The sequence below is a fragment of the Muntiacus reevesi genome, chromosome 5, assembly GCF_963930625.1.
Source record: "Muntiacus reevesi chromosome 5, mMunRee1.1, whole genome shotgun sequence".
Taxonomy (NCBI): Eukaryota; Metazoa; Chordata; class Mammalia; order Artiodactyla; family Cervidae; genus Muntiacus; species Muntiacus reevesi.
The window spans coordinates 17,786,990-17,812,406 of NC_089253.1; the positions used below are offsets into that span (position 1 = coordinate 17,786,990).

The 25,417-nt window shown below is 34.8% G+C and overlaps 1 protein-coding gene and 1 pseudogene across 2 annotated transcripts in view; both read left to right on the forward strand.

Annotated features, from left to right (window-relative positions):
* Positions 1–25,417, forward strand: part of RSF1 (remodeling and spacing factor 1) — a 148,184-nt gene that overhangs the window by 77,989 nt on the left and 44,778 nt on the right. The window contains exons 3-5 of one of the 2 annotated variants that reach the window (XM_065937197.1): positions 5,732–5,824; positions 6,737–6,942; positions 17,955–18,109. In XM_065937197.1, coding sequence (XP_065793269.1) covers positions 5,732–5,824; positions 6,737–6,942; positions 17,955–18,109 — 454 coding nt within the window. Of the gene's footprint in view, positions 1–5,731; positions 5,825–6,736; positions 6,943–17,954; positions 18,119–25,417 lie in introns of those variants that run through there. The other variant, XM_065937198.1, reaches the window with a different exon arrangement.
* On the forward strand, positions 18,127–23,673 carry LOC136169443 (ubiquitin-conjugating enzyme E2 N-like; annotated as a pseudogene).

Genomic DNA, 25,417 nt, shown 5'->3' on the forward strand with positions numbered 1-25,417 from the left:
ATTTTGTGGTTTTTCTACACTCTTCCTCCTTTTTAATACCTCACCTTCGTTTTTAAACTGACAAAAAGAGAAGAATTACTGGTGCTCCCATTGTGTATATGAGTCTAAGATTAATATGTTAATGATCTCACTGAGATAAAGTCTGTGTTTTTGCTGAATAGGCATGTCAAATCACCTTTCTTACACATGTTAAGCTGCTGTGAACTTTTAAATGCCCCCCTCACCCCCTACCCCTTATTTTCCGTTCTCAACCTTGTTTATTCTCTGTAGAAGTCAAGAAGAATAGACACAGGGAGTTTTGGAATGACAACGGGCAGGCAGCCAAGAGACCTCCCATGCTGAATGGCATTCAACCTTGTAGGCATGGAACATTGATTTTGTGTGTGTATCAGAAAGACTGTTCCTTTAGGGGGAAACATACAGGGGGAAACAAAAAGACATGATCACTCATTAACACATTTAGAGAGAATCAAACTTAAAGCCAGTATTATGGAATGATAATTTATGGTGATAAATGTGGATGTTTTGGATATTGGAATATTCTCTAAAGAGGAATTGCATGCAAAAGCAAACTATATAGGCTGCTTGGTTAGAATCAGATGAAACCTGGGGAGTTAATGTGAATTACCAACCTAGTAGGGATCCCTTTGCTTCAAGGTCCCAAGAATAACTGTCTAGACAGTCTCTAATAGACAAAGCTAGTTTCTGGTCCTCTAGGCAAACTATGGCCCCTGTGTCACATCTCGCCTTTCTGCCTGTTTATGTATGGCTTGAGAACTAAGAATGGTTTTTATATATTGAAATGGTTGGGAGAATGGTTGACATACGAAAATTATATGAAATTCAGATTTCCTTACAAATAAAGTGGTATTGTAAATTGGTATTGCTCACTCATTTATGTATTATAGAAAATACTGCTTTTCCTGGAATGTGATGTCAAGTGGGCCTTAGGAAGCATTAGTACGAACTAAGCTAGTGGAGGTGGAATTCCAGCTGAGCTATTTCAAATCCTAAAAGATGATGCTGTGGAAGTGTTGCATTCAATATGCCAGCAAATTTGGAAAACTCAGCAGTGGCCACAGGACTGGAAAAGAAGGGCAGTGATAAATGTTAAAACTGCTGCACAATTGCCTTCATTTTACACGCTAACAAGGTTATGCTCAAAATCCTTCAAGCTAGGCTTCAACAGTACATGAACTGAGAACTTCAGGTGTATAAGCTCAATTTAGAAAAGGCAGAGGAATCAGAGATCAAATTGCCAGCATCTGTTGGATCATAGAAAAAGCAAGAGAATTCCAGAAAAATATCTACTTCTGACTGTGTGGATGACAACAAACTGGAAAATTCTTAAAGAAATGGAAATACCAGACCACCTTACCTGCCTCCTGAGAAATCTATATGCAGGTCAAGAATCAACAGTTAGAACCAGCCATGAAACAATGGACTGGTTCAAAATTGGGAAAGGAGTACATCAAAGCTGTGTATTGTCACCCTGCTTATTTAACATGTAAGCAGAGTACATCATGGGAAATGCCAGGCTAATGAAGCACAAGCTGGAATTAAAATTGCCAGGAGAAATATGAACAGCCTCAGATATGCAGATGATACCATTCTAGTGGCAGAAAGTGAAGAGGAACTAAAGAGCCTCTTGATGAGGGTGAAAGAAGAGAGTGAAAAACGGGCTTAAAACTCAACATTCAGAAAACTAAGATCATCACTAGCCCAGGTTGGATGCATGAGACAAGTGCTTGGGCTTGGTGCACTGGGAAGACCCAGAGGAATCGGGTAGAGAGGGAGGTGGGAGGGGGGATTGGGATGGGGAATACATGTAAATCCATGGCTAATTCATGTCAATGTATGACAAAAACCACTGCAATATTGTAATTAGCCTCCAACTAATAAAAATAAATGGGAAAAAAAAAAGAAAGCTAGAAACAGTGACAGACTTTATTTTTGGGGCTCCAAAATCACTGCAGATGGTGACTGCAACCATGAAATGAAAAAACGCTTGCTCCTTGGAAGGAAAGCTATGACAAACCTAGACAGCATATTAAAAAGCAAAGACATTACTTTGCTGACAAAGGTTCATATAGTCAAAGCTATGCTTTACCAGTAGTCATGTACTGATTGGGAGAGTTGGACCATAAAGAAGACTTAACGCGAAAGAATTGATGCTTTCAAACTGTGGTGTTGGAGAAGACTTTTGAGAGTCCCTTGGACTGCAAGGAGATCCAACCAGTCCATCCTAAAGGTAATTAGTCCTGAATATTCATTGGAAGAATTGATACTGAAACTGAAGCTCCAATACTTTGGTCACTTAATGCAAAGAAACAGTTCATTGTTAAAGACCCTGATTCTGGGAAAGATTGAAAGCAGGAGGAGAAAGGAGATGACAGAGGATGAGATCATTGAATGGCATCACCAACCCAATGGACATGAGTTTGAGCTAACTTTGGGAGATGGTGAAGGACAGGGAAGCCTGGCATGCTGCAGTCCATGGATTTGCAGAGTCAGACATGACTTAGCTTCTGAACATGACTTAGCAACATGACTGCTTTTGCAGTGTAACAGAGTTTAATAGTTGAAAAAGAGGCCATGTGGTCACAAAACCTAAATTATTTTGTTTGTCCGTTAGAAGTTTGCTGACCCCTGATGAGATTATTTAGTCCTGCATCAGAATTATTTAAGTGTCGTTTGTAGCACTTTTTACATTTGCAGCATTTCCTTCGTGGTGGCAGTGTGCTGTGCTCAGTCGCTCAGTCCTGTCCCACTCTTTGATACCCCATGGACTGTATGCTGCCAGACTTCTCTGTCCATGAAATTTTCCAGGCAGGAATACTGGAGTGGGTTGCCATTTTCTACTCCAAGGGATCTTTCCAGCCTGAGGATGAAACCCACACTCTTGTGTCTCTCGCAATGGCAGGGGTATATTTTACCACTGCATCCCTGGGAAGGGAGTAAAAATAGGTTATGGCTATTTGGGCAAATATGGCTATATGGGCCTTGAAGGGAGATCTTCAAATAGCAGAGTGTAAGTCCTGATTGCTTAAAGAAACTGAAAATGAATAGCATGTTTATCTCTGAATAGCAGCACAACAAAGGTTTTACACCCTGAACACTGTAAATGAAGGTCAGTAAATTGAAGCTAAATAGTGCAGATGCAGAGGCCTGTATCTTAATTATCTCTGTATCTATCTCACTCTCTCCTTCCCTTTCACACAGTAAATGATAATCAATAGTTGTTCAGCTGTGTTTGCTATCAGTGATGCCATGAGCCATTGACTGTGCATTGGTGGCTAGGTTGTTGGTTACACTTTGGAGCCGTATCATTCTCAGCCCCTCTGGGTGAAGTTGAGCTTCCCCACACTCAGCTTTAGCCTTCAAAGTATTTTAGGGGTGTGGTATACAGTAGAGCACTCAAGAAATGCTTCATCCAAGTTACAAGCTTTAGTCTGTGTTGTTGACTGTTCCTCTGATTTTTTTTTTTTGATTGAGATATTACTGACATACCATGAAAGTCACTCTTTAAAAATATGCAGTCCAGTTTTTTAAGCATATTCACAAGTATGTGAGCTATCTTAATAGTAGAACACTGTCTTAACTGTAGAGCATTTTTGTTACTCTAAAAGGAAGCTCATTAGCAACCACTGTTCCTCCCTCTACTTACCCACTAGCAATTTTGTCCATATGGATTTGACTCTTGTGGAAATTCTATATATAAACACTCCAAAATCTGTGACCTTTTATATCTGATTTTTTTTTTACCTAGCATTATGTTTCTAATATTCATCCATGCTGTACAGTATAGCAATACCTCATTCCTTTTCATGGAGCATAAAATTCCATTGTATTTATATTCCGAATATTATTTTATTCATTCATCAGTTGATGTAAACTTGGGTTGATCCCACCCTTTGGCTATTATAAATAATATTGAGATGAACATTTGTATAGTATATGTTTTCATTTTTTTATATGTACATACCAAGGAATGGAACTGCCAAGTCATGTGGTAACTCAGTGTTAACTTGCTGAGGAACTGCTAACCTTTTTTTTTTCTTTTACAAAGTGACTGCTCTAGTTTACATTGCTATCATTTGCTATTTTCCTTCTTTTTTATTATAGCTATCCTAACATGTAGAAGTAGTATTGCAGTGTGATTTTGAGTTACGTTTCCCTAATGACTGAGGACATTGGTCACCTTCTTCCGTGCTTTATATATATTCTTTGGCAAAGTATCTGTTCATATGTTGACTTTTACTTTTGTTATAATCACCTGAGGGTCTGCCCTGTGTGGTATTCCAGAAAAATTTCCTTCACTCTGTATGTCTCAGTATTTTTTCTCTGCTAAATGCAGTGCTGTAGCAATTAAAGGAAGTATGGTATTCCAGAGAATGGAGAGATCTTCGTTCCTTTTTGCCTTTATTTTTATTTTTTTTTTTCCTTTTTGCCTTTAAAGATCTTCCATTATAGAGTTCCTGGGCATACCGCTTGCTTATATTTTTTCTATCCTGACAATGATCTCCTGCAATTCTATTACACAAGTTGGTTTATTTATTTATTTATTTTTTATTAGTTGGAGGCTAATTACTTCACAACATTTCAGTGGGTTTTGTCATACATTGGCATGAATCAGCAATGGAGTTACATGTATTCCCCATCCCTATCCTCCCTCCCACCTCCCTCTACACCCGACTCCTCTGGGTCCTCCCAGTGCACCAGGCCCGAGCACTTGTCTCATGCATCCCACCTGGGCTGGTGATCTGCTTCACTGTAGATACTATACATGCTGTTCTATTACAGAAGTTGGTTTTAAAAAAAAAGACACTGGTACAGGAGAGTAAAAGAATAACCCTCCCGGGAGGGCCAGCTTAGTTTTATTCCTAGGTTGAGATGGTTATGTAAGCAGTCTAACTTGCCTTTTTGTTTTTCTCCTCCCAGCCTTTCTAGCCAGTTGCCCAACCAGATAATCTTGTGCCTTTCATTGATTCTTGTCCCTGGGCCTTCATTATACTCTTTGCTCCTTGGATTGGAAAAAGTGTGAAGTTTGTAGGCACTTTATGTCATTTTTCATGTCTACTTCACGACCTTTAAGATCAGTATTACTACTGCTCCCCTTTTATTGCTGAGGAAACTGTCACACAGAGGTCATAGAGCCCGTGGCATCTCTCCTTACAAGTGTAATGGTTATCCAGATCTTCTTTCTTCATCCTGTTAAATTGTCTCTGGTTTGCTTGAAATGTTTGTGTGGAGAGAGAAACCTAGAAATTTAAGTTAATGCCACATTATAGAAGCCAAGCAGTGAAATCTTTACCCATAATTAGGAGGACTTCGAGTTGGAGAGTTACTTGAATAAAAATGTGTCTGCAATTTGGAATGTTATTTTTAGCTTGCTTCTAGTCTAGGCATAGAGATGAATTATTGTTCTGTTGGAGAGGTGGAATCAGATAATTACTTGCATTTGGGAAACTGCCACAAGAGTGTATATAAAATTCTTGAGAGCTACAGAGGTCATGCTTACCCTGAATGCAGTCGTCATTTAGTAGTAGTGGTCAGCGCTTCTGATATATTTAAATAGTAGATATTTCAGAGTGTGATTGGATTGGACTGTGTATGGCATAAACTTTTTCCTTTATGTAGTAACAAAACAGTTAACATAGTTGTAAAACAAAACTACCAATGTAAATAAAAATTGCCTTTCTGTATTAAGACTTTAACTTTCTCTTGACAGATATGCCAAGAGTTTAATAGCACCTGGGCATGGGAGATGGAGAAGAAAGGCTATCTTGAAATGAGTGTTGAATGCAAGTTAGCTCTCTTAAAGGTAATAAATTTATTATTTGTTAAAATTATTTTAATTAAAAAATCACTTTGACTCCTTCTGGTTGAATTGGGAAGCAACTAGAAAGTAGAAATTTTTATTGTTAGTGGAAAAGGACAATAGAATTTTCTTTTTTTTAATTGATTTTTTGGTGATAAAACTTTTCTTTAAATTACTATTTTTGGTTGTTTTTCAATACACACTTATATCTAGGTTTAATGATTTCTGCCTGTAGGGATAATGGCAAAGTTACCCTAGATTAATTTTATGCATTGTCGGCAGCCTTCAAAATCATAGCTAACAAATATGGTAAACTGTGGTTAATCTTTCACTGATTTACTAAATCAAAGATTCAGGGAAGAAATCTGACTTTATATACACTAGTCATATATAAAAATTTTAATAAAAAGTTAGTTCATCCATTTTGGTGCTGGCAGTATGAATTTCTTTTTTTTTTTTTAAAGATAATTCTCCAGAGGCAGTTATCAGTCAGACTGCCTTTGGTAAAAATTATGTATGTCTCAAGCTTTCAAAAATAGACAGCCATTTCAAAAACAAAGTTCATCTAAAAGCTTTAAGAGAAAGTCATTGAAAATTTTATACCATGAACCAGTTTGGGAGACTTTAATACAAACACTCAGTGCTTTAGAATATAACTTAATTTTTGGGTCACTGGTTGTGTTAAACCTATAAATTTATGTAATACTAAAATTATATGTTAAATTAGAAATTTGTCTTTTAAAATTGGTTATTATAAAATAAGTGTACAAAAGAGGAGCGAGGAAAGTGAAAGATGGACAAACATACTCTTTGTCTTCTTATCCCTGAATCAGTTTCATGGTTGGACATAACACATTTATTGTGATGAAAAAACATTTATGGGGTAATTTGAATCATGTTGTGACTATTTTCCAGTACCTCTGTGAGTGTCAATTTGATGACAATCTCAAATTCAAGAATATTATCAACGAGGAGGATGCTGATACCATGCGTCTCCAGCCAATTGGCCGTGACAAAGATGGCCTCATGTACTGGTACCAGTTGGATCAAGATCACAATGTCAGAATGTACATAGAAGAACAAGATGATCAAGATGGCTCTTCATGGAAATGCATTGTCAGGTATCTTCCATTGGAACTTTTTTTTACATTTATTTGCATGTTTCTTACTTTGATCTCTTCTCTACCAGAATATAATCTCTGAGGCTTGGTGATTCTTTTCCATTTATGGGGTTAGGAATTTCTAGGACCTAGCCTAGTGCCCAACACAATACACATTGGAAACACTTAATTTAATTATTTGTCAAATAAATAAATTCATTTAACAATATGTCCACTAGGACATATACCCAGTACTTTAGGGAGGTGGAACCCAAAAAATAATGATGCATAGGTAATATGCACAGAGAAAACCATTGTTAGAAATATAAGAAAAACACAAATATATTTTATATATATATATGTATCTTTTTACTGTGTTGCATAGCTTGTAGGATCTTAGTTTCCTGACCAGGGATTGAACCCAAGTCCTTGGCAGTGAAAGCATAGCATCTCAACCGCTGCATCGTCAGGGAATTCCCAGAGAAACATTAATTGATTTTTATTTAGCTATGTAGGTTTCTATTAGGCATTATTTGTTTATTTTTCTTAAATTTGTCTAATTCATGTGACACATATTTTCATGTGAAAATATACTACATTTTCAGTTTTTCCTATGCATACATTTCTTTAGTGAGGTCTGAAGAAATCTGAGGAACATTATGCTTTTTTGTGCTAATCCATTTTTTAAAATCTTGATTTCTTATGTTTGTATTGATAAATATATTTAAATGGAAACATTTAATTTAATATAAAACTTTGAAATAAAACTTAAAAAAAATTGATTAGTGACTCTCGGATTGTTATTCAGAATCTTTGTGTCTCCAATTTTCTGTTTTTGCAAATTAACTATTTAGAATTTGTTGTATTAATTTCCACAATTTATATTAATTTTGAAAATATTATAGGATTTATAACTAGAGTAGGGAGAACAAATGGATATATATCCAGTGGCTTATGAAGACTCTTTTAACTTTAACTCATCTTTGATTTTGCTTGGATTTTAGCAGATTTTTGTTAGTGGTCATTTTTAATGTTTTGAAGAGAAAATTCTAGAAATTCATAATATTGGTTTGGGTCATGGAAGCTGAAGTTTTATTCCCTAAGAATAAACTTTGAATGAGCTCTTGGGGGATTGTTTTTTGACCATACTTTCATCATATTATTATAAAATATATTATTATATATGATATATGATATAATAGCATCATATATAAAATATAATATAAACCATATAATATGGTTTTCCATATAGTTAACTTACTAAATTAAAATAAAGTGGTCCTGAAATAAGATGTACTCACCATCTCTCCCTGTGAATACATACATTAAATAAGGTTCTGTTCATGATGTTTTACCACCATTCTACTGTTTTCTTTATTAAACTTGCATAGTTGTTTGAGACAACTGCTTTGTGGAAGAAAAACTTACAACAGAGAAAAATTATTATGAGTATTATTAATCAGTCATATGTACTTTTAAACAACTGCTAGTATATGATGTTTTAAGTAGATAATATCCCAATGCATGATGTAGGAGAAAGACCATAGATTTTATAGCTAATAAGTGAATCTGGTTTCCTCTGCTTATCATCTGTAGGAAGATTGCTTAATTACTCTCATACTCTTTCCTAAAATGAAGTTGGTAATACTTCCCCAGGAAAGCTGCTCTGAGGACTATAAGAGAAGTCATACTAGGGCTGTATAGTACATGTGCGATAAAAATTTGTTCCTTCTCCTAACCTTTTAAATTACTGCATTTTCTTACAACTTCTAACCCCAAAGGCTGAAACTTAGTTACTTCATAAGAGGAATGTTTATCTGCAGGAAGAGAAAAGGACAAATTTGCCAGCCAGCTTTTTCCAAATATGTAGTAATATTTGGGATCCTTAATAACACTTTGGGTGTATTGAGTCTGATTTCAGGTAATTAAAGGCAGATTCTAAAAACTGATTGTCACACTACTGTTCCTTAAAGTCATAGATTTGAATTGCATGCCTGCTTGTGTAGTAGACACTGTGCTGAGCAGTGGGGGATGTAGTGGTGAATAGTACAGCTCTGGGATCTCTGGATGATCTTCATGCACCTGTGGAATTCCTTATATTGTAAGCGGTAGCTCTTCGTTTTATTTAATGTGTGTATTTTCTAGGGAAGTATCATAGTTTTGATAAATTCTTGATAGTTCTGTGACATGGCATTTCAGTTAACTTTAACTTAACATACTAGTACTATTTTGGACAAATGTAATGAGCTTTTTTCATCCATATAAGTCTCATATTTTTGTGAAGGTTGAATGTGAAAAGAATTGTGTTACTATTCTTTGTTGTTTATTCACTAAGTCTGACATTCTTTTGTGACCCCTTGGACTGTAGTCCACCGGGCTCCTCTGTCCATAGAATTTCTCAGGCAAGAATATTAGAGTGGGTTGCCATTTCCTTTTCCAAGGAATCTTCCTGACCCAGAGATTGAAACCGCATCTCCTACATTTTAGGTGGATTCTTGACCCCTGAGCCACTAGGGAAGCCCTATTATTCTTTTCTTTCCTCAAAATTGAGATCTTAGTGGTCACTAAAATACATTAGGTACCCCAAACAATGTAGGACATCATTCCATTTGTCACTGACAAGATTCTTCCTGGAGTATAGTATTTAGAATTGGATGTCAAACTCTTAAGAAGAATATCAATATAGTAGAATGAGTTCTTTATGGAAGGAACCACAAGAAAATGATTTAATAAACTGAAAATACTTGATCTAGCATAAGTTTAGGGAGCTACAACTATCTGTAAACATTTAAGGAATTGATTTGCGTAAGAGTATTTCTTTCAAGAACTCAACCTGCATCAGTGGATATAAATTATGAAGTAGTAGAACTGAGTTTATGGAGGTGAGAACATTTGTTTGTTTAATATTGCAGAGAAATAATTGTTGGAAGACTGATAAGATGCTATCAAAAAACATTTTCTAAACTTGCAGGTTTCAGTCTTTTTCAGAAGATAGAAGAAGGGAGAATAATTCTGAATTTATTCAATGAGGCCAGTCTTACCAAAACCAGGCAAAGATATTACAAGAAAAAAATTATAGATCAGCATCTCTAAGGAACATAAATATAGAACTTTTCAAAAAATATTAGCAAATCAACAATGCATAAAAAAAAAAAAAATATATATATATATATATAATATGACCAAGTAGGATTTATCTCAGGTATATAATACTGGTTCAATATTTGAAAATCAGTTTTCACAAATCAGCAGGGTAAAGAAGAAAATATCACATGATCATGTCAATACATAACAGAAAAACCATTTGATAGACACCAACACTGTTTGATGATTAGAAGTCTTTAGTAACATAGGAAGAGACAGAAACATCCTTGATTAAAAAATTGTACTGGAAATTTCCTGGCAATTCAGTGGTTAGGACTCTGCACTTCCACTGCTGTGGGCCCAGGTTCAATCCCTGTTCAGGAACTAATATCCTGTGTGACTGCTAAAAAAGACTGATTTCCTATGGAGGCAGAAGATAAATCCGACACAAAATTGGAAGGTTTCCAATACTTGACTTTCAACAAAAGTGAAGGATCATCTAAAGGATTTGTTAGTTGAGTGTTTTAAATTATTTTTTTTAGAAGCTACCAAAAACCTACATGTAGCATCTATTTAATGAAGAGAAACTTGAAGTTTTTCCTATGATTAGGAACAAAGCAAGGGTATCTACTCTCTCTCTTCCTTTTTAATATCATATTGGAAGTTCTAACTAGTGCAGTAAAAAAAGGAAATAAAAGATATACACATTGGGAACAGAGAAATAAAGGTTGTTGTTTGCAAATGACATCATTTGTAGAAAATCTAAAAGAAACAACCAAAAAATCTCCTGGAACTAGTTTATTGTTATTACAGTGTTGCAGTACAAAAAAATTAATACACAAAGGTCAATCACTTTGATATATAACATCAGCGAATGTATGATATCTGAAATTAAAAGCACAGTACCATTTACATCAGTGCCCCTAAAGCTGAAATACCTAGGTGTAAATCTAACAAGAATATGCACAAATCTATATGAGGAAAGAAAAGCTAATGAAAGAAATAAAGAATTCCGTTATTCCATGTTCAAATGTACAAGAACACTTAATATTGTCATGATATCAGTTCTTCTCAACTTAATCTGTAGTCACTGCAATCCCAATCAAAATTCCAACAAGTTATTTTGTGGATATCAATAAATTGACTCTAAAATTTATAGGCAAAAGACCTATAATACACAGTGTTATAAAAGAACAAAGTTGAAGTACTGACCTTACCTGAGTCTGTGCCTTTCTATAAATCTACCATAGTGAAGAATCTAGTATTGGCAAGAGAACAGACAGGTACATCACTGAGACAGAATAGGGACCATTGAATTAGAAGCGCACAAATATAGTCAACTTATGTTTGACCAAGAAACAAAAGGAATACAGTGGAGAAAAGATAGTCTTTACAAATTGTCTTGGAACAGCTGGACGTCCACATTCAAAAAGCTGAATCTAGACACACACCTTTACAAAAATTAACTCACAGTGAATCACAGACCTGCATATAAAATACAAAACTATAAAACTCCCAAGAAGAAAGCATAGAAGAAAATCTAGATGACTTCAGGTTTGTTACAGTACCAAAGGTGTAATCCATCAAAAAATTGATAATGAACTTCATTAAAATTAAAAACGTCTGCTCTGTGAAAGACACTGTCAATATAATGCAAATATAAATCACAGAATGGGAGAAAATTATTTACAAAAGACATATCTGATAGAGCACTGCTATTTAAATTATTATACAAATAACTTTTAAAGTCCAACAATAAGAAAACAAACAGTCTGATTTAGAGTGGACCAACGACCTTATCAGACAGATGGCAAATCAGCACAGGAAAAGATATACCATGCCCAGTGTAAATCAGGGAAATGGAAATTAAGACAACAGTGAGGTATTGCTAGACACCTACTACAGTGACTAAAATCGAGAACAGGTTTCCCATTCGCCTGCAATGCAGGAGATGTGGTTTCCATCCCTGGGTCAGGAAAATCCCCTGGAGAAGAAAATGGCAACCCACCTCAGTATGCTTGCCTGGAAAATCCCATGGACAGAGGAGCCTGGCGGGCTCTGGTCCATAGGGTCGCAGAAGAGTTGGGCATGACTGAAGGACTAAACAACAATAACAAAGTCGAGAACACTGATAACCCCAAATGGTGGTGAGAATATAGAGCAACAGGAACTTAGATTCATTGCTGATGGGAATGCAGAATGACACAATCAGTTAGAAAGATTGTTTGGTGGTTACTTGCAAAATTAAACATCATCATATGAACCAGCAGTCATCCTCTTTGGCATTTGCCCAAAGATGTTGAAAGCTTATGTCCTTACAAAAACCTGCACATGAATGTTTGTAGCAGCTTACTCAAACTTGCCAAAACCTGAGAACAGCCAAGATGTTCTTCATTAGGTGAATGGATAAGCTACAGTGTATCCAGACAATAGAATATTGTCATCTAAAAAACAAATGTGCTATTAAGCCATGAAAAGATAGAGGAAATTTAAATTGTGTTACTAGGAGGCAATCTGAAATTAACTGTATGATTTCACCTATATGATGTTTTGAAAGACCTTGTATGATAATGTTCGTAGCATCTTTGTTCATAATAGTCCTCATATATGGATTATTACTTAGCATTAAAAAGAAATGACCTATAATGCATGCAACTCTGTGGATTTGTTGCTAAGGAATTATAATCTGTGAGAAGTCAAAAAGTACATACCATTTTATTTAAGTTCTGGAATTAACTCATGTACGCTTACAGTGTTCGAAACTGATTCCATTTTGCTTTTGGTGGAGGAGAGGAATTGAGTAGGACAGGGCAGGAGGGGTTTTGGGATGATAGTAATATGGATTATACAGGTATATGCATTTGTCAGAACTGATTTGCTGAACACCTAAGATCTGTTTATTTCAAAGGATGTAAATTATACCTCATTAAAAATATTTTAAATATTAATAAATATTTCATAGTCATTTTCAAAAAGCTGTTTCCTAAATAGTGTACAGAGTTTTCATGTACACATAATTAGGAAATCTGTCAAGGCATTTCTGTGATTAATATAGCACAGAGTTTGAAAATATGGTCTCTGAAGTCAGACTGTCTATAATTCAGTTCTGCCTTTAATATATACTAATTAACTCTGATCATAGGCAGATCATTGTATCTTTCTGCATGTTCTCACTTTCTTAGTCTAAAAAATGGGGGTAATAATAGTACTTATTTAATCAGATTATATTAGAATTACATGAACTAATTCATGTCATGATTTTGGAGTAGTGCCTGGAGCATAATAATCACTCACTAATGTTAACTTCTGTTATTAATATACTCCTATCAATATCATGCATTAATGCCTTCTTTCAGTTTCTTGACCCCCTTAGATACTGTTGTCCTCAGTTTTCTTCCTTTTTATCTGCTCAGTGATATGAAACTATATGAGAAAAATGGAATATTATTGGTGAATAGTGGTATCATATATTACAGACATCTGCTAAAGACTTGCTGTATCACTCTCCTGGGCTCTGAAAGGGAAAAGACTTAATGCCATTCCTAAGCTTTCCATATTGTTGGAGGGAAATAGGAAATGATAATGTAGCGTCATAAATGTGGTCTGTGATGGAGATTACCCCAGTGTGCTGTGGAGGATCCAGATATCTAACCCATACTTGGCAGAAGACGGTGCTTATGCTTGGCTTTGTTTTTTTGTCTGTTTTTTTTTTTTTTTTAATTGTGCTACCAGATCAATTGCTTCTGAACAGCTGCTTTTGTTTATCCCTACCAATTCTAATTCTGAACATCCCTTAAGAAAAGTCATATTCTATGTTATAATAATTAGAGTGATATGTTCCATTTCACTTAAGTCTAGGTTAACTGTAGGTACAGATAGTTTAGAATCTGTCAAAATCAGTCAGTCTGCCCAAAACTTAAGCTTCTAACCTTTCCACTGCCTTATGTTTCCCCTATCACAGTTAATAGCATCCATGTTTGCTTGGATCCAAACCTTGGGAGGCACATTTTCTTTTTCTCTTACTTCACATACATCCTATCAGCAAATCCAATCAGCTCTCTATGTAAAATGTATCCAGTGTTTATATGTTCCTTTTTCCTTACATGCATCTCCAAGCCACCATCACTTTTAAAAAAATACAATTCAGTGATTTTTAGTATATTCGCGAAGTTATGTGATTATCACTATCATCTAACTTCAGTGCATTTTCCTTACCCCACAAAGAATCCCCACACCCTGTAGACTGGCAGTTTCTCTCCATTCTCTCTTTCTCCAGCTTGTGGCAGCTGCCAGCCTACTTTCTGTTTCCCAAAATTGCCTGTCCCAGACATTTTATGTACATAGAGTCATACAATGTGGCCTTCATGTCTGGTTTCTTTGAGATAGCATAATATTTCAAGGTTCATCTATGAAGAATCAGTACTACATTCCTTTTTATAGCTAAATAATATTCTGTTCCATGGATGTACCACATTGTATTTCCATTCTCTGCTTGTCTTTGAAACTTTGAACTTTTATTTTGTATTGGGGCATAGCCAATTAACAATGTTGTGGTAGTTTCAGTTGCACATCTGGTTGTCTTTGAAATAATAATTGTGGAGTTAGTCCAAAACACACTTTGGACTGAAGAAAAGTGTAAACACCTGAGATCATAAGAGAGCATGATTTAATACGTCTGAATGAAGAAATGTTTTAAAGAAAATAAAGCAATGGAGAGGAGGAGGGCAAAACAACTGAATTGTTAGAATCCACAGACTCCTTTATAAGGTCCTATAGAGGACCACTGGATGACTTCACGTGTAAATTTTAGCAAACCATTTTTTGTTTGTTTGTTCTGTTGTAATTAATTTTTAATGGAGTATGGTTGTTTTATAATGTCATGTTAATTTACTCTATACAGCAAAGTGAGCCAGTTACGAATTCCACCAAACAGAGCGATGTTAACACCTTTGCTTCTGAAACTATTGGAGAAAATTGCAGAGGAAGGAACATTTCCAAACTTATTCTGTGAGGCCAATATCATCCTGATACAAAAACCAGATGGGTATCATAAAAAAAGGCCAGTATCAATAGGCCAGTATCATAGACCAGTATCAGTGATGAACACTGAGAAATCCTCAGCAAAATACTAGCAAATTGAGTGCAACAAATTAAAAGTCTTAAGACTCCACACTTCAACTGCAGGGAGCATGGGTTCAATCCCTGGTCAAGGAATTAAGGTCTCATATGCCTCATGGCACAGTCAAAACAAATAAGCTGATAAACATTATGAGGATCCTACACCATGATCAACTGGGATTTATCCCAGGGATGCAAGTGTTTTTCAGTATATCTAAATCAGTCAACATGATACATGAACCACATTAACAAAGAATAAAAGCCATATGATCATCTTAATAGATGCAGAATGCTTTTGATAAAATTCAATGTCCATTTATGATAAAAACACTCTAGAAAGTGGACATAGAATGAGCATCTTAACATCATAAAGGCCATACGTGACAAACCCTCAGCTAACATCATACTTACTGGTGAAAAGCTGAAAGCATTTCCTCTAAGATCAAGAACAAGACAAGGATGACCACTCTCTCCACTTTTAATCAACACAGTTTTGGAAATCCTTACCACAGCAATCAGAGAGGGAAAAGAAATGAATTCAAATTGACAGTGAAGAAATTAAACTGCTACTGTTTGCAAATTATGTGATGCTATTCATAGAAAAATCCTAAAAATGCTACCAGAAAACTACTAGAGTTCAACAGTGAATTTAGAAAAGTTGCAGAACACAAAATTAATATACATAAATCCGTTGGGGTGTATATACACAATGGAATACTACTCAGCCATAAAAAGAAGGAAATTTTCCCATTTGCAGCAACATGGTTGGACTTGAAGGGTGTTATGCAAAGTGAAGTCAGAAAGGACAAATACTTAATGATACCACTTATACGTGGAATCTAAAAAATACAACAAACTAGTGAATAAGGCAAAAAAGAGACGACTAGCAGATACGGAGAGCAGACTAGCGGTTACCAGTGTAGGGGGAGGTACAAGCTATTGGGTGTAAGATAGGCTCAAAATGTGTTGTAAAACATGGAGAGTAAAACCAGTATTTTGTAATAACTGTAAATGGAAGGTAGCACTTTAAAATTACGTTAAAAATAAAAGGTTCTGTAAAAAGTGGTAAGAAATGTGGATGTAATTTTATATATATTTGTTAAAATTTCCTCCATTCCAACTTAGGGCTTTTAAAAATTATTTAACATGCTAAATCTAATTGTAAGCTTGAAACAGGAGAAATCCAGATGGGTAGTTTTCTGTTTTTAATAAGATAATGGCTTTATTAAGTTTGCATTTTAATGTAATAGACAGGTTAAAAGCCTTTAGGAGAGTTCTTTAATCAACTTTTCTGCACATTTTTTTGTTGCTTAGAGTACTGAAAGTAATTGACATGGATTTTCTAGCAAGTATTGGCATGCTTCTAATGTTCAAAGCTTTTAAAAGAAGGTATAGTGAAATACTTCAATGTATTTTTCAGTTTCCAGCATGACCTCAGAAAATAACAAATGGATTGGGGCATTTATACATATGAAATTCTCATTGAAATATGATAATAATAACATTAAGTGGATAGAGGCTTAGGTTAGAAGCAGATTGGGCTAATGAAGTTCAAAAATGGAAACTATTTTTGTTTTTTGTAAAGTGGGTATAGTACCACACAATCTTGAAACATCATCTGATATGACCTACTACTATTAGATAATTAAATAAGTCTAAAACTGTTCATTTTATTGTGTATGCTAATGTGATAGTTATACTATGTATAAACATATAGTTATTCCCATGCACAATATTTATAATGTGTGTTCTTTCTGATAGACAATGGCAAAATGATTGTGCTTTTAATTTCTGAAAGATGTTTGTCACTGGCAATTTTTTACTTTCTTTGGAAACCAATTTAATAATACTTAAGAGAATCTAGTCTTACATAGATAAGGAAACTCAGGTCTATTGAAGATATATGACCTGTTCAGGGGTACATAGTCATTTGGTTTAGGAACAGGGATTCTATTTATTCATTAAATATTTTTTAGAGCCTACTTCATAAGACAGTCCTCACTTTCAAACAGTAGTGTTTAGCTAGAATGGTGGTGGAATTGAAAAGGGAGGTGAAAACAGAGGATAGAGGACATATGTGGCATGACAGATAAAAAAACAAATAATTTCATCTGGATACTAACTACATAGAATTAAGATGTGCCTGCACAGTCCTTTGATGACACAGATGGGAGGATCTTATATTTTTATTCAAATTGAATTTACTTTGATTTTGTACTCCTGAGAGATTGCATCATATTTAAAAAAATTATCAAACTTTGGTTTTTGTTTAATTTTGTTCCTACTATTCTTTTTAACCAAAGAGATTTGAATTGTCATTCTAATAAAAATATAGTCTAAGATTTCTCGTTGGCGAACAGTTTATTTTAATATGCATTCATTCCTAATACTTAATTTTAAAATTTAAGGTTAGTTAGGGTTAGCTGTACTAGTGTTTTGGATGTTCTTAATGTGTTTTTCTTTTTTAAATGTTAATTTCTAATAGGTGTTATTCTGAAATCATTTTAAAACTGAAGAAAGATATTTTTAAAAATTTATATAGTATAGTTGATTTACAGTGTTGTGTTAATTTCTTCTGTACAGCAAGGCAACTCACTTATCCATATAATATTCTTATATTCATATTCTTTTCTATTATGCTTTATCATAGGACGTTAAATATAGTTCCTTGTGCTATGTAGTAGGACTTTGTTGTTTATCCATGTTTTATAAATTAGTTTGCACCTGCTAATCCCAAACTCCCGTCCTTCCCCACCCTTATTGGCAACCACAAAGCTTAGAACAGGAGAAAGATTTTTATGCTGCCTTCTGTTTTGCTTTTTTTTTTTTAGAAATCGAAACGAGTTGGCTGAGACTCTTGCACTCTTGAAAGCACAGATTGATCCTGTACTATTGAAGAACTCGAGCCAACAAGACAGCTCTTCCCGGGAAAGTCCCAGCTTAGAAGAAGAAGAGACTAAAAAGGAGGAAGAAACAACTAAACAAGGTTTTTTTTGTGTGTTTTGTTTTTCTTTGTTTTGTAATTTCTTCTCTTTTTCCACTCTTCTTCCCACCTATATCAATTTAATTTCCCTCAATTTGAAAAGTTTTAACTCTTCCTGTTAAAGGAAGTAGATTTTTCTATCATTTAATGAAAAAGAAAAAGAGGCAAAAAACCGTTGAGTACTTTGGTCTTTTATACTGAACATTTAAAAAATTTACATAAAAATGTTCCAGTCATCAAAACATGATATCTTTTACTAATTTAAGAATACAAAGAATATTAGTGAACTTTAAAAAAAATTATTGTGGTAAAATATACATAACATAAAATTTTATCATTTTAACCATTTTTAAGTGTTCAGTTCTGTGGCATTAAGTTCATTTGTATTGTTGTGCATCTGTCACCTCCATTCATCTCCAGACTTACATCCTCCAACTGAAACTATGTACCCATTAAACACTAACTACCCTTTTCCCCTCCCCTTAGCCACAGGCACCCATCATTCTACTTTCTGACTATGAATTTGACTAACTCTAGGAACCTCACTTCCGAGAAATCATGCAATATTTGTCCGTTTGTGATTGCCTTATTTCACTGAGCTTAATGTCTTCAGTATTCCTCCATATTGTAGCATGTATCAGAATTTTTCGTTTTTAATGTTGATATTCTCTTGTGTGTGTCTACCACATTTTATCTATTCATCTGTCACTAGACACTTAAGTTTCTTCTACCTTTTGTCTATTATAAATAATGTTGCTATGAAAGTGGGTGTACAATTTTCTGCTTGCACTTCTTTTGGGTATATGCCTGGAGTAGAATTTTTGGATCAGATGATAGTTCTGTTTTTAATTTTTTGAGGATTCGCCATATCGTTTTCTACAACTGCTGCACCATTTTACGTTCCTATCAGTTCTGCATAAGGGCTCCAATTTTTTCACATCCTACTCATCACTTGTTTTTTTTTTTTTTTTTAAATAATAGACATTCTAATGATGTGAAGTGGTATTTATGGTTTTTTATTTGCATTTTCAAAATGACCAATGATGTTGAAGACTTTTTCATGTTCATATTACTATGTGTTGTTTGGGAGAGTATTTAAGTCCTTTTTTAAGTAAGCCCATTTTTAAATCGATTTTGTATGTGTGTGGATTGGTTTTCTTTTTTTGTTTTGGGTCACCCTTAGCAAATTCTTAACTCTATGATAATTATAGCTTGATTTCCTGATTGACTTTTTTTAATACAGTTAACTGAGCAGATCAAATCCTAACCTTTTCAGAAGATCAGAACCAAGTCCTAAATTTTCTAGAAGCAGAGAAACCAATTGAAGTTTTGTCTAACATCGTTTGATTAATACTTTTTCTTGATAACATACCTTTTAATGACAGGGTATAGAATTTGCTCTCTTTATTGTCCTTTCTTCCTCTACTTTTAGTTTTCCTTTACTGTTTCAATTAGAACCTGAAAATAGTATGTTCTTACCTTGTTTGCTGCTTTGAGGAAACTAATCATAAAGTCATCCCCTAGCTGCAAGCATTGCATAAAACCAAGTAATTTTGCCTTTTAATGTAGGGTATAATGTTTGTACATACAAATATTTCTTTTAGCAAAAATCCTGATTATTCTCCTTTTACTAGTGATTATATGATTTAAAATATCTTTGGTGGTTTTAATCATGAGCCATATTTCTGATTTGGCAAATTCTTTTCTATATCCTAAAATTCAGTTTGTGACTATATCAGTAAAACTTAATAATTTTTAAAATAGTCAACCCACTTTTGAATTTTCAGATTTTTTAAAATTGAAGTTTAATTGACATACAGTTTTAGATTTGTTTCAGGCGTATAACATAATGCTTTGACATTTGTATTTGTTGTGAAATGATTACCTCTTTTAGAAAGCAAAGAGGAAAGGAAGAAGAAAAGAAAACCCTTTCATGGTTAGAGAAACTGTTGAAATTTTCTTTTCTGATTAAATTTGTTATGACTAGAATCAGCAGGTGAAAATTTAAGTTGTCATTCATAATTTTTGGAAAGTGTCAGTGGCATGGTTTTTGACTCTCTATAGATTCCCCTATAATAGGAACATATTGATAGCAAAAGTAAAAAACTGTAGTATCTGAAACTAAGATCTTAACAGAACTTGGATACTCTGGGCATTATGACTTCTCAAACCTCTCCAGCTGAAGATCCCTTCCAGAACTAAACTCCACACAGAGCTTCATGCAGTCTGCTGGGAATAGGATCTAAATTAAATAGAACAGGGACAGTAGAGACAAGTTTTTTAAAAAAAAGATTCAAATGAAAGTATAGGAGAGGTCTAGAGTTATATAATCTCATAAAGTAACTCACTTTAGTTTTTAATATGAAAAATGCAGAGCTTGATAGCAGTAAAATTAGGAAAACTCTCTACTTGACATAAAAATGACTAACTAAAAAAGATCAAGACCAAATCCCACAGAATTATAATAACAAAAGAAAATAAGAAGCATATGAACATCACTGCAGAAATGAAAACTTAACCAAAAGGCATTCTCACTAACGGTATGAAAACGCTAACTGAAGAGGTGGCAGAGTTAACGATTTTTTCAAAAATCCATAAATAATATCTGAGTCAACAAACACAAGAATTAGTGCCCTTAAAAAACAGCAGATGACCCATGCCTGAGGGAAGCGGAGCCGGATACCAGACAAGATGGCCAGGCTGCCCCCACAGGATTATTAAGAAAACCCAGCGTTTGCTGGCAGAACCAGTTCCCAGCATTAAAGCAGAACCAAATGAGAGCACCGCCCGTTATTTTCATGTGGTCATTGCCAACCCTCAGGATTCCCCCTTTGAGGGAGGGGTTTTTAAGCTTGAACTGTTCCTTCCAGAAGAATATCCAATAGCAGCCCATAAAGTACGTTTCATGACCAAAATTTGTCATCCTAATGTAGACAAGTTGGGAAAAATATGTTTAGATATTTTGAAAGATAAGTGATCCCCGGTGCTGCAGATTCGCACAGTTCTGCTATCGATTTAGGCTTTGTTAAGTGCTCCCACTCCAGTTGATCCATTAGCAAATGATGTAGCAGAGCAGTGAAAGACCAATGAAGCCCAAGCCCTAGAAATAGCTAGAGCATGGACTAGGCTATATGCCATGAATAATAATTTAAATTGATTCGATTGTCAAGTGTATATCACTTCTGTTCTGCCAAGACTTTTCCTTTTTTTGTTTGCATTTAATGGATACAGTCTTAGAAACTACAGAATGAAAACCCAGGCATCTTCAATCCTTTGGTGATTAAATGCACATTAGCAAATCTATGTCTTGTCCTGATTCAGTGTTGTAAAGCATGAGCAAAGGCTACGTCTGGATTGCTGCAAACCATTTAAAAGCAGTGGCCCCTCTCTGCTTTTATTCATTTCCCATCATGGTTTAAGTAGAAAGCACTGTGAATGAAGGCAGTTGTTAAGGTTAGCTGCAGGGGTGTGGGTGTTTTTTACATTTTTTTTTTTTTTTTTTTTTGGTGGGTGGGAAGGTAGTTTTATTTTAATTTTATGGGCTCCTTTCCCCCTTTTTATGGTGATCTAAGTGCATTGGTTAAAATCAGCTAACCATTTCTTTAGAATATGCTCTCTAGCCAAGTCTAACTTTATTTAGATGCTGTAGGTGGACAAGGTTGATTGTTTGAACCAAAATGGGAACATTAAACAGACATCACAGTCCTCACTAATAACATTGTGACCTTACTGTCAAGTGTAGAATCTTCCCTTCAAGAAAAAGCTTGTGACCATTTTGTATGGCTTGTCTGAAAATTTCTGTAAATCTTATGTTTTAGTAAAATATTTTTTGTTACTCTAAAAAAAAAACAAAACAGCAGATGGAATGTTGTGTGTTTTTTAAAAATAAAAGCAAGTCAATGAAGGTTTGAGAAAAAGAGATAGAGTTGAAGATATGCAGTAAAAATCCTACAGAGGTCCATAAAAAAGAAAACCAAAGCAAGGAAGCAGACCAAAATGCTAAAGACTATGCTTAACATAACTTATTTTTTTTAATTTATTTATTTTTAATTGAAAGTTAATTGCTTTACAGTATTGCATTGGTTTCTACCAAATACCAAACATTGTTTCTACCAAACATCAATATCAGACTGCCATGAATCAACCACAGGTTTACCCATGTCCCCTCCCATAACTTCTTGAAATAAAAAAAAGAATGTAAGACTACATATTTTAAAGACACTAAAGACCTTGGAAAATCAACCCAGAAAAACCAGCATCAAGACATATTCTAGTAAAACCCTTCGGCTTTGAAGAAAGTACTTTGGCAGTCTTGACAGAAAGACCAGGTGACTTATAGAGAAAAGAATATCAGACTGCCATCACTATATTTGAAAGCAAGGCCTTATGCCAGAAGAAAATGCTATAACATATGTAAAGGGGAAAAATGTGAACCAGGGATTTTATGTCTAGCCAAAATGACTTCTAGATCGAGACTGCATGTAAACTGCTATCAGTGTCTAAGATCTATTTTCTTTGAGTCCTTCTATAGGAATCTTCTAGTGAATGAGCTTCAGATAGCCAAAAAGACTAACAAAACCTCAGTGGTGGGTGATATGGAAATAAATATAAATATATTCATTTGTATGGCTTAATACACACACACACACACACACACACACATATACATATACACACACATATATTTCCTACCTCTGTTCATGAGAGGAATCTGAGAACAATGATACCCCAGTAACAGTGAGCACTCTTAACCTCAAGATTTTCATTTTAAAATATCATTTTCTACTAAAAGGAACTAGTGCCCCATAGAGCACTATTAGCCCTATTTGCTAATTGATTTAGGGGATGGGCAAGAAAAATACAAGATAAGCTAGAATATTTTAGAATGCCAGAAATTAAGGATGTACTCAGAAAATAATTTGAGCATCTCAGTGGGACCCAGTGCTGACTGGAAAGAGCTCTCAGTGGTGAAATCAGAACTGTTTTAGCAACAGATTTATGCAGCGATAGATTTTAAATCTATGACTTCGCATTTCTGTAAGTTCATGATTGAGTAAATAAATACATAGAGAAGGGATCACTTTTCCCTGCAGGTGAATATCAATTCCTTCTACACAGCAGGGACTACACTTTCCTGCAGTGTGGAATGAATGAGAGAAATAGAAATTTACAACTAGGGAAATACTACAATAGTGAGTGTCATAGGTGAGATCTCTGATAGACATTAAAATGAGTGGGTAAAAATTTATGGAGAAACAGTATATTAGCATAATCTCCAAGTGTCTTTCCCATGACAGTTACCTATTACAAAGAGGGAAATGGTTAACTTTACAGTGGAATCAATCACCAGCTGACACCACCTTAACCAAATGATCAAGGTATCTACATCATCATGTACCCTCTGGTATAATGCATAGCATCTCTTTTGTGGAATTTTATAAAAAAATGTGTACCTTAATCTAAACTTGAAAAAACATCAGACTGAGAGGTATTCTGCAAAATAACTCAAGTTCGGGAAAGAATGAGGAATGGTCACAGATTGGAGGAGACTAAAGAGATCCAAGAACAAAATGAGACATGTATCCTCAAACAGAATGGATCTGGCAGGGGAGGGGGGGATCTGGCGAAATTTAATCACATCTGTTTAATAGTGTTTTACTAATTTCCTGGTTTTGAGAAGTGTGCTATGAGGGCACAAGTTGTTAACTTAGGGGAAACAAGGTGATGGTGTTCTTGAACTATTTTTGTAAGATATCTGTATGTCCAAAACTATTTCATAATAAAGATTTGATAAAGAATGTTGGGTGAGCATTAATTTAGTAGTTTGGGAAGATCCCCTGGAGAAGGGAATGGCTACTCACTCCAGTATTCTGGCCTGGAGAATTCCATGGACTATATACTCCATGGGGTCGCAAAGAGTTTGACACCACTGAGCAACTTTCACCTCGCTACATGTAACTAAATGACAGATAAAGCAAAGAACATATAGCCTTTAATAACTTTGTATTTGAACAGTGGAACTATAAGACAAAACAAATGGAGAAAAAATGGGAAGAGTACGTACAAAAACTTGTGGCCTTTACATTAAATTACTTTGATGATGGTGGTGGTGTTATTCTGAAAAGCTGCATAATATGTGTGAAATGTTATTGTTATTCTAATTGTATCATTTGTGATATTCTTGAAAACCAAGATTCTCAGTGTGGGAAAAAGAAATAAGATGTAAAATAGAAAGTTAAGGAAATATTGTTATGAAACTCAAGGATTATTTTTATTATTTTCTAGCTCTGTCTACTGAAAAGACCTAAAAAACAATGGCCAACCCAGTAGCGGTGAGCATCCTTAGCACCCAGATTATGGTCTTGAAGTACAACTTCCCATTAAAGTAAATCAAGGCTTCTTGGAAAAGTGGCTTATTCCAGTTCTGGGGTATTATGAGCCAAGAAACATCCTGTCATTCCAGGTAGTAAAGACTCTTATTATCAAAGTCATGCCAAAAAACCCTCAAGAGCCAACTTAAAGAGGTTTCCGCTGTCTAAGGTAGGACAAGCATCATAAAGATAATAGCTATAGTGAATGAAAACACATTGAAGAATATATCTTATATATATATATAGAATGTATTTTACATTATATATATATATATATATATATACACACACATATATATATAACTTGATTTATTTTTGCCCGTGCTGGGTCTCTGTTGCTGCGTGGGCATTCTTTACTTGTAGAGAGTAGGGGCCTACTCTCTAGTTGCAGTGTGCAGGCTTTTCGTTGTGGTGGCTCCTCTTGTTGCAGAGCACAGGCTCTGGAGCACAGGTTCAGTAGTTGTGGTGCGCAGGCTTAGTTGCTCTGCAGTATATGGGATCTTCCCAGACCAGGGTTTGAACCTGTGCCTCCTACGGTGGCAGGCAAAAAGACTCATTACCACTGAGCCACCAGGGAAGCCCCATTGAATAGGTCTTAAATCTTGATACAAATTTCATCATGACACTAATAGAAAAATTTGAAGGATACCAGTGGGGACCAAATTATTAATTTGAAACCTGTTAAGCAGAAAGAATTAAGCTTTCATCCTGCCTTTTCAGTATGAACTATACCACTGTAAAACAAAATAATACATTAGTAAAGCTTATTTTTATATAATTTATAATCACTGATGAAAGATTGACAGAATGGGAATATCATCATTTTGCATTCCCTATTAAGGAAAGGTTTTTTTTATTGAGCATTAACATCTCTTTTAACAACACAAAAGGATGATTAAACAGTAATGCCTCTTGATAATGAACATACCTCCACCATAGT